This window comes from Limulus polyphemus, unplaced genomic scaffold (assembly GCF_000517525.1).
Source record: "Limulus polyphemus unplaced genomic scaffold, Limulus_polyphemus-2.1.2 Scaffold3571, whole genome shotgun sequence".
Classification (NCBI taxonomy): domain Eukaryota; kingdom Metazoa; phylum Arthropoda; class Merostomata; order Xiphosura; family Limulidae; genus Limulus; species Limulus polyphemus.
In genome coordinates this window covers 54,056-64,565 of record NW_013669181.1, presented here as the reverse complement: position 1 = coordinate 64,565, position 10,510 = coordinate 54,056, and the positions used below count along the sequence as shown (strand labels likewise).

Genomic DNA, 10,510 nt, shown 5'->3' with positions numbered 1-10,510 from the left:
AGTGTGCAGAGGTGTTATTAATTAGATGTGTTATAGTGTCAGTGTGAAGAGGTGTTATATATACAGGTATGATAGTGTCAGTGTGCAGAGGTGTTATTAATTACAAGTATGATAGTGTCAATGTGCAGACGTGTTATTAATTACAGGTGTAATAGTGTCAGTGTGTAGAGGTGTTATTAATTACGGGTGTTATAGTGTCATTGTGAAGAGATGTTATTAATTACAGGTGTTATAGTGTCAGTGTGAAGAGGTGTTATAAATACAGGTGTGATAGTGTCAGTGTGCAGAGGTGTTATTAATTACAAGTATGATAGTGTCAATGTGCAGACGTGTTATTAATTACAGGTGTAATAGTGTCAGTGTGCAGAGGTGTTATTAATTACAGGTGTTATAGTGTCATTGTGAAGAGATGTTATTAATTACAGGTGTTATAGCGTCAGTGTGCAGAGGTGTTATTAATTACAACTGTTATAGTGTCAGTGTGCAGAGATGTTATTAATACAGGTGTGATAGTGTTAGTGTGCAGAGATGTTATTAATTACAGGTGTTATAGTGTCAGTGTGAAGAGGTGTTATAAATACAGGTGTGATAGTGTCAGTGTGCAGAGATGTTATTAATACAGGTGTGATAGTGTCAGTGTGCAGAGATGTTATTAATTACAGGTGTGATAGTGTCAATGTGCAGACGTGTTATTAATTACAGGTGTAATAGTGTCAGTGTGCAGAGATGTTATTAATACAGGTGTGATAGTGTCAGTGTGCAGAGGTGTTATTAATTACAACTGTTATAGTGTCAGTGTGTAGAGATGTTTTAGGGAAATTTCGACTTTCGTATAGTTAGTTACAACACCAACAAGCCCTCATTATCCAATGGATATCTGTTAGATTCTGTGTGTGAAGGTCAGTTTATCTACGTGGAAGATGTGGGACAACAATGTATGTGTATACATTTTTAGATAGCACAATCTGTAATATTACACTGCAAATCCTGTGAATTCTGTTAAGTTCATTTAGAAACTGAGGCTAAACTATAAATTTGCTATAACCCAATTAATCTACACATTACAAGATAAATGTGAGTTGACTATAAAATCCCTAATTCATACATAAAATTATGACTGAAAAGTGAATATATCAAGTTTTTGAATCCGTGCAGTACAAAAATAAATTGAAAATTACAATAAAAAATCTGAATCGTTACATAGGAGAAGAAATTATTAAGAACGTAAATTTTCTGAATATCATTGTAAAAAAAATGCTAATTGATCTTACAATTTTTACAGAGAGAAAAGTATTGTAATCGTAATATTCTTGACTCTCTGCCACCCAGTAACTCAGCGGCAAGTCTTCAGGTTTACGACGCTAAAATTCAGGTTTCGATACCCGTTGTGGGCAACGTCCACTGTATAACCACAACCAACTAGCCAAACAAGCAATTTGACAAACTGGTCGATTCGTTTAAAATCCTTGGATATTTTTACCGAGGGAGACCTATGAAATATTATCTACCCAGTAATCTACTTACAGAATAATAATAATGTTACGACAGTGGAAGTCACGTGACGTGGTAACATGTCATGAGATTCTCGAATGATCTTGAATTGTCCTGGCAACTCTAGTCTGTTCCAGGCGCCCTCTTTTTTAGTATATAAGCCCGGCAAATAAAGCAGAAATATATAGATAGAGAGATTGAAGACAGAGATAATCGAGTCAAGCCGTAAGTAAAGTGTGTGAATCCCTGTGAATTATAGCGTGTTTTTATAAAAGTAGTTAAGTTAAACTGACTGTGGAAATTCTGTGTATTGCAAAGTTGTATCGAGAAAGAATAAACTAGTTTTTATTAAGAAAGGACTTGTATCGCTGAAGTTTCTCGGAAAGAATTTCTACGGGAAATTAACAAACAAGCAGATACGCAACAATAATAATGCTTTAGTCTCTACTACACCGATTAACATTATTTTAAATTGTTTTTAATTTTACAAAAATAAATAAATAAATAAGCATGCTACTTCTATAAAGAGCTGAAAAGAATTCTGTCTAATACTCTTGTATTTCGCTCTGTTTGTTTAGAATACTCCTACGTCTTCCTCTCTTTTCTACCAAAAAATCATGAAACATGATAACTGGGGTACTTGCAAATGTATGTACTCTAAAACATCTCAGTTTTCCTTCAGTTCTTCCTTTGTTTCATCTTAATTTTTCGTAAGTGTATAATTAATATTAACATTAGGCTTAGACACAGTTAAATAATAATAAAAGTAAGTGTACAATTAATATTAACGTTAGGCTTAGACACAGTTAAAGAATAATAAAAGTAAGTGTACAATTAATATTAACGTTAGACTTAGACACAGTTAAAGAATAATAAAAGTAAGTGTACAATTAATATTAACGTTAGGCTTAGACACAGTTAGAGAATAATGAAGGTGGGGGAATAGATCCAGCCACATACCCGTCTCATGTTTATAAGCGTTGCCTAGCAACAAGTTAAGTGACCATATGTTGTACGCGATGCATGAAGGCGTGAAGGTTTGGTGTAGAATACGAATAGAACGTACTATAGGCCACAGACCTGCCTCTCTTGTAAAATGTTGGTTCTTCAGTAGGTTATCTCACGCCAAGAAGCTAAGGTAGGCTTAAATCGGTTTTTTTATACGTAAAAAATCATGTGCTACAAAACGTTTTTTTTTTGTTTTTGTTTTTGGAAAAATATGCCAACTCTTAAAATGTACGCTGACTACTGAGTCGAGGTTGCTTTTTCATTATCTTTATTCAGTTATTATTCAACACATTTTTCTTCTCAACCAAGATTTCTTTACTAAATTTTTCGGTGATATATGTTATTCTAAAAAAAAATTAAAAACAAAAACAAACATGATTATGATATTCTAACTGTCGTAAAAATTATTCTATGAACACGTTAATACAGTATAAAGGAAAAGAATATAATAATTTTTTTCGCAGGTCAACCAAAAAGACCATTAAGTTTATGCTCTACAATCCTAACGATTATTTTCGAAATTAATTATATTTTCTCTTCAGTCAGTCAAAGTTTAAGTAGAATTAGTATTCAAATATGAAAAATGTTTATTTCAATTACATTAAGAAATAAGCTAAAATAGTTACTAAAACTTTTAAACTGGTTTTGGCTAATTTACGTCTAGAAATTACACCAGCTTATACCATTAGGAAAATCAACACGTAGTTAGGGTTACGGTCATATATTTGTCCATCAGAAAGAAAATTATTTAAATTGTTATTGTTTTTTTTTGTTTTTGTTTTCTGTGTGGTTTTACATAATAAATATGGTATTCGTGTTTGATATAGTTGCATCTTACAAGTTAATTTAATGTTATTACAGATTCTATAATTCGTATTTCTTATTTATGACAAAGCTACCAAGGCTGTCTGCTGTTGTCTCTAATTGTTCCCTACTGCCCAAAGGGAATATAGGTAGCCAGTCAGTAGCACCCTATCATCCATCATCCACGCTAAGAAATTGGCTGTTGGTCTTAAAACGCATTACAATTTAAAGTGCATTGAGGATATCGCATGGATTCTGGACCCGCATCGACAGCTCTGAAATCCATAGATCAACCACAGGGCCAATCCGCGCCCGCTGATTCTATGAAGTGTTTAAAACAAAGACAGCATAGATAAGATTGATGTACATTTATGTTTAATTTCGTATCAGCGAAATTCTTCATTTCTACCTACACCAGAAGGCAGTGTCGATGTATTCTTTAGTACAGGTTGTTATTGTGGTTGTGCCGAGCTGACATAGAATTAATACGGTATTTTAACTTTAATAAGACTTCACTTATCGTGGTATAACCTTTAATAAGACGTCACTTATCGTGGTATAACCTTTAATCAGACGTCACTTATCGTATAAGTGACGTCTTTTTAAAGGTTATACCCGTGGTGTAACCTTTAATAAGACGTCACTTATCGTGGTGTAACCTTTAATAAGACGTCACTTATCGTGGTATAACCTTTAATAAGACGTCACTTATCGTGGTGTAACCTTTAATAAGACGTCACTTATCGTGGTATAACCTTTAAAAAGACGTCACTTATCGTGGTATAACCTTTAATAAGACGTCACTTATCGTGGTATAACCTTTAATAAGACGTCACAAACAGCGATACTTGTTTCAATTTAACCTATTCATATACACACAACAATAACACGTGTGAAAGCAACATTTGCCCAGACTGTGTGTTTTTTATTATGTTAAAGTAGAGCAAGGACGTGTTTGGTATGGGAGGATAGCGCACACACACACACACACCTACACTGACATCGTACACGTACAGACTGTCGGCAGCCTCCCCTACATTATTGTTTTCATACACCAACAGAGACACCACGCGATCGACATTTTTCGTTGTTCCTTTGACGCCTGGCATGGCCATAGTGGTTAGGGCGCTCGACTCGCAAACTACGGGTCGCGGACTCAAATCCCATCACATGCTCGCTCTTTCAGCCGTGGGGGTGTTATAACGCGAAGGTCAATCTCAGTTATCGTTGTTAAAGAGTATCCCAAGAGTTGGCGGTGGGTGGTGTTGACTAGCTGCCTACCCTCTAGTCTATCACTTTGAAATTAAGGACGGCTAGTGCAGATAGTCCAGTCTCCAGGATATACAACGCTAAAATTAGGGGTTCAATTGCCTTCGGTGGACACAGCAGATAGCCCGATGTGGCTATGCTATAAAAAAAGCACACACGAGTATTACTGTAGGAATTACTATTGGGATTTCTAAATGAATTGGTGGTTTTAAAGTATTACAGAATAACTTGAATCACTTAGTAAGTTGGACAAGTATTTGATAAATGACCTTTAACTGTAGTTAGTGCGAAGTAATGCATTTGGATTATCATAATTAGTATCACACATTTAATATAGTTAAGAACCCATTCAGTAGCGTTTCAGAAAGAAATTGCTTTGTTGATAGCAGTGAAGTTAATAGAATTGTAGGGTGTATTTATAGACATGTTGATTAGAAGTCAGATAAAGTAATTATTTCTCAATACAAGTCACTAGTTAGGCCTCACTTAGAATATTATATATAGTTTGGTCTTTTAACTTAGAAAAAAAAGGAGTAGGGCTACTCGGAGGATTCCGTGGATGGAAGGGTTACCTCAGGGGAGGGCTACTCGGAGGATTCCGAGGATGGAAGGGTTACTTCATAAGAATATTTTAAGATCTCTTAACTTGTTTTCTACTGAGAAAAGAAGTGTAAGAGGTTATCTTATTGAAGTTTACAAGATTATCTGACTTGGTTGGATAAATGCTTTTGATCTCTATGTGATATATTCTGAAGATATTAAGACTAAAATACACGAGTCTGTCATTCGGAAAAGGTACGCTAGGCTCCAGTTTTATCTTTTTTTTGAATAAAGTGACTGACATATGGAATGAGTTGCTATCGGCAGTAGTATGACCACCATGTTACAGGTGTTTAAGAGAAGAATCAGAGATTTCCTGAAAAATAAAGAATGAGTTCAAATTGTTACTTTTCTCAAGAGTGGACGTTCGTTAAGGAGTGCTTCCAAGGGAAGCTGGGATCAAATGGTCCCTTTTTATTCGTACGCAATGTTATGTAAAGGTTACGAAACAACATACACTGTACATCAATATATCATTGTTGTTTGCTCATAAGTTTAATTTAATTAATATAGATGTTAAACCTGTCAGTTTTATGCAAATTTCGCGAAAGCTATAATGTAGTACATTTTTGGTGATTTTGATACAATTAGTTAAAAACCTGTTATTTGATTTTTCTGTATCTTCATCCAGGTATGTCATTATAAGTGATATAGTGGCAAGTTTGTTTATTTAAAGATGTAAACCGTGAAAAGAATGGCTCCTGTGTTGAATGATGGGACCTCTTGCCTTTGTAAGCTGTTCCGTATGCGGTCGTGAGTATGGATCACAGTCAATTAAATTTCACGAACCTAAGTGTCTAGAGAAGTGGAAGTCTGTAACCATGACTGGTCCGTCTAGCCCACAGAAAACACGTCTTCATTCTAGTATTCCTAGCATAGAGACGACCATCAGGTGGCGATGTGACACATGTAAGGTTATCCTTCCCTTGAATGTCAAGGCTAATCATTTGGCCGCCTGTATTAAGAACTTAAAAAGTTATTCAACAAATTTGGTGGAACGACCCCGCACACGGACGTTGGAGAGACCTACAGTGTTGGTTACTAACACCACAAGAAATCCGCGTCCTAAAACAGAAACGTTACCTAGACCAACTCTTAACATTCAACTTCCTATTGTCGACATTAGTAACATCAACTCACAGGAGTCCAGAGAATATGCTACGAAAACTGCCACTGTACATCGGAGAACGAAAAACCCCGGGGTTCGTCCAAACGGACGTACTGGGCGAAGCAAAAAGTCTAAACTTCCCATTGGATATTATCATATTGGAAGCAGAAAACCACAAGGTCAATCCAGAGCAGGTCTAGGGGCTAGTAGAGTGAAGCACCATCATTATTCTGTGTTTACAAGAACTGGCCATCATTCTTATGTTCCCATGCCCTGTCGAACTTGCCACAGAAACATAGCACCGGAGAAACTGCACAGTCACGGGAGTCACTCAAAATATGAACTTGGAACCATCATCAAAAATAAAGATCAAAAGTTGGAAGAAAAATTAAAAAATAGCCTCTCTCCAAAAAGGAATACGGACTTAAATCAACATAAAAGTTTCCAAAAATTAGACTCAAAACTTACTTCGTCGAAATATGTAGAAATCAAAACAGACAAAGCCAATGAAACAAACGAACAAACTAAAAGGGAACCACAGATTATTTGGTCATCTAGCTATCCTAAAAACAACCGAAATATTGGAGAAGGTGCTTCGCAAGTTGTCTCTTCATGTGACCGCAGTAAATACAACCGAAACAGTGGAGGCGATTCGACACCTGTCTCTTCATGTGACCACAGTAAAAACAACCGAAACAGTGGAGGGGATTCGACACCTGTCTCTTCTTGTGACCACAGTAAATACAACCGAAACAGTGGAGGCGATTCGAAACCTGTCTCTTCGTGTGACCACAGTAAAAACAACCGAAACAGTGGAGGCGATTCGATACCTGTCTCTTTATGTGACCACGGTAAATACAACAGAAACAGTGGAGGTGATTCGACACCTGTCTCTTCGTGTGACCACAGTAAAAACAACAGAAACAGTGGAGGTGGTTCGACACCTGTTTCTTCATCTGACGAAACAGTTCGCAAGAAATCATCAGTCGTTACTGATAGAAAAACAGTAAATAATGTGCCTAAAAGAGATGTCACTGACGTTACAAAAACCGAAACTTCAACTGGAAAGGCCGCCAGAGGGCTACGAACTATTCTGTGTTACATATGTGGGCGTGAATTTGGGACAAAGTCACTCCCAATTCATGAACCTCAGTGCGTAGAGGTGAGTATAATTTGTATGTGTTAGGGTTGTAAACAAAGTAAAAAAATATTTAACAGAGATAAAATTATAAAACCGAAAGACAAGTGGAGATGGGAAATCCAACACGTGGAAACTTTACGATTGATTCTCTTAAGCGTGTTTCATTAGCAAATGAGAAATGAATACTGAATATAACGAAATAGTAAATCTTGCATTAGTTTGATTATCTGTCTCTAATATATGTGTGTGTGTGCGTGTAGACTAAGAAACGTACACATGTCTACCCTACTACTTAACAGCATATATGTAGCGATCCTCTTCGAAGAACTGAGTTACTATTCAAGGTTAGGCGAATCATTGGTTGATCGATTAATTTTTCCAGGAATTTGTAGCTCTGCCACTAACGTACACGTGCTTCGATGTTTCTAAATCTGTATACTCGGACTGATCTTAAAGATTTTAGGTGGTTGAAACATTTATCTACACTATGGCTTCCTTCTAGTTATAAGTAGGTATATGTTTGCTGTCGATGTTCAACACAATTGATTGGTTAGGTGTTCTTGTTGTAAAGATTGTCTGTGCTATTCTTATTCTTCTATCCTCTTTACATATTAGAAGATACACGTTAACGTTGTTTTCTCTTTCCTGTATACTACGGAATTGACAATAAATCCGTATCTTTCAAAGCATGTCACTCTTACACTAAAACTTTTAAGAGGTAATATGAACACGGTTTCAAACATGACGTCTCCAACATCCTGAGAGGAGCCATGAACACAGAATCCGATGCCAGATTCGTGTTCAGTGATCCTAAAAACCTACTCCTTATGATGATCTGGCACCTCCTTCATAGGGGTTATGGCATATAGATAAGGATAACCCTGGGCTACCCCGAGTCCGCCTGCCAAGTTTGATCCTGCCAGTCTTAAAAATGTGTGAGGAATTCACTGACAAACAAACAAGATTAAATTCACAAACATACAACGTAAATTAGTTCTATCAATCTGAACTTCTAGGAATGTTGCTTCAATTGTTTCCTGCCGTAAGTGATTGTGTAAGGATGTTCCTTTAGTTGTTTCCTGCCGTAAGTGATTGTGTAAGGCATGTTCCTTTAGTTGTTTCCTGCCGTAAGTGATTGTGTAAGGCATGTTCCTTTAGTTGTTTCCTGCCGTAAGTGATTGTGTAAGGCATGTTCCTTCAATTGTTTCCTGCCGTAAGTGATTGTGTAAGGTATGTTTCTTTACTTGTTTCCTGCCCTAAGTGATCATGTAAGGTATGTTCCTTTACTTGTTTCCTGCCCTAAGTGATTGTCTAGACGTCTGCATACCTCTATTTATGTGATATATAAATGTATATTTCACTTTCGATCTACTTATTACCAATGTCTTTGTGCGCATGTTCACACTACTTTACCCTTCTAACCAGGCAGCTAATTACTTAAGCAGACCAGAAACTTCACGATTGTGGGTGTTTTTTAATTGAACAGGAGTGGGAAAAGGATGATTTTAAAATTGTAACGATGTGTAGGCTATTCATTAACCCCATCAATCACCGAAACTATACCTACAACCATTTTATTGCGTGTTGAAATCGGCTACTAGAAAAAAAAAGTCCCAAAAACCTCAACCTGCGACTCTCAAAAAATTCAAGCAACTTTAAAAAAAAATAAAAAGAAGCCAAATACCGCTTATGAAAAGCGGACTTGGTAACACTGGTCCTAAGTGTGGGACAACTTCACATGAAGCAGAGTTATTTATAAGTAACTGTGATTGGTCGACTGCAGAGAGAAGGCGAACTCTAAACGCAGTAGTCAAGTGTCGTCTATTGTGTATGTCATTTGTGATCTATAGGTTATGTGTAACCCTCTTTTAGTTTAAAAACTTAGTAAGCCAAACAGTTTTTAATGTGTTTTCAAAATAAAACTCATTTTAATCCATCTTTTATTTATTATATACATGGTTTTCTTATATTTATCTATTTTTATTCAAATATAATTTATTCTAATTAAATTCGACAACGATTGGCCATATTAATCCGTCTCCTGTCTCTTGAAAATTAAGGGGTTATTTTTGTTCAACTTAACAACACTCTATTTCTTCCCATCAGTAATAAGTTAGCACACTCGTCCTGAAGCACAGTGGGCCCCGCGAAGCTCTGTTATCTCAAACTTATTCATAAGAAAGCTAATTTAAATATCGTCTTTTTCAAATTTTTCGTGACGTCACTTTTAGGTACTTTATTGTTCTCCACTCTTCAAATGTCTATTCGGAACTTACAAAGGTTTAGTACAAAAAGAGAATAAATAGATACCTGACTTAAGATTAAAAGTATGTGTAGAAAAGTAGGTCAGTCATTTCTTTTATGTGGAATTCTTAGAAGTAACTCCACTTTAATGTGCAGATCAATATTCTAAAACGAACTTAATCTCAATAAAGGGGTCGTATTCTTTATTTCATCAGCCCGGCATGGCCAGGTGGTTAGGGCGCTCGACTCGCAATCGAATCCCCCTCACAGCAAACATACTCGCCCTTTCAGCGTGTGGGCGTTATAATGTGACAGTCAATCCCACTATTCGTTGGTAAAATAGTAGCCCAAGAGTTGGTGATGGGTGGTGATGACTAGCTACCTCCCCTCTAGTCTTACACTGCTAAATTAGGGACGGCTAGCGTAGATAGCCCTAGTGTAGCTTTGCGCGAAATTCAAAACAAACAAACTCTATTTTATAAAAATGTGAAACAATTAAATCGTGTTTATTTCTCCAATTTCTTGGTCATCAAAGTTAATTCGGAATACATTTCTTGCAAATAATTGGTTATTTTTAGAATTAATTTCTTCGACACATGAACGTATAATTTGCACCCCAGTGACACAGCGGCATGTCTGCGGACTTACAATGCTAGAAACCGGGTTTCAATACCCTTGTTGGGCAGACCATAGATAGAATAAACAAGCAAACATATAATTTATACCTGCGACAATAAAACTTATTTTTAAAAATAAAGCCAACAAATCTGAGTATTTCTGAAATAAACTTGGATAAAGTTGAGAGTACTGTTGCGTCAGCAGTCACATGACTACAGTGACGCAAC

At 36.3% G+C, this 10,510-nt stretch overlaps 1 protein-coding gene across 1 annotated transcript in view; it reads left to right on the top strand.

Moving 5' to 3' along the window:
• Positions 1-2,563: 2,563 nt before the first annotated feature.
• LOC106469613 overlaps positions 2,564-10,510 on the top strand; it is a 16,262-nt gene continuing 8,315 nt past the window's right edge. The window contains exons 1-2 of the mRNA XM_013930115.2: positions 2,564-2,629; positions 5,804-7,442. Of these exons, the coding sequence (XP_013785569.2) occupies positions 5,883-7,442 (1,560 nt within the window). The 5' untranslated portion in view covers positions 2,564-2,629; positions 5,804-5,882. The remainder of the gene's footprint in view (positions 2,630-5,803; positions 7,443-10,510) is intronic.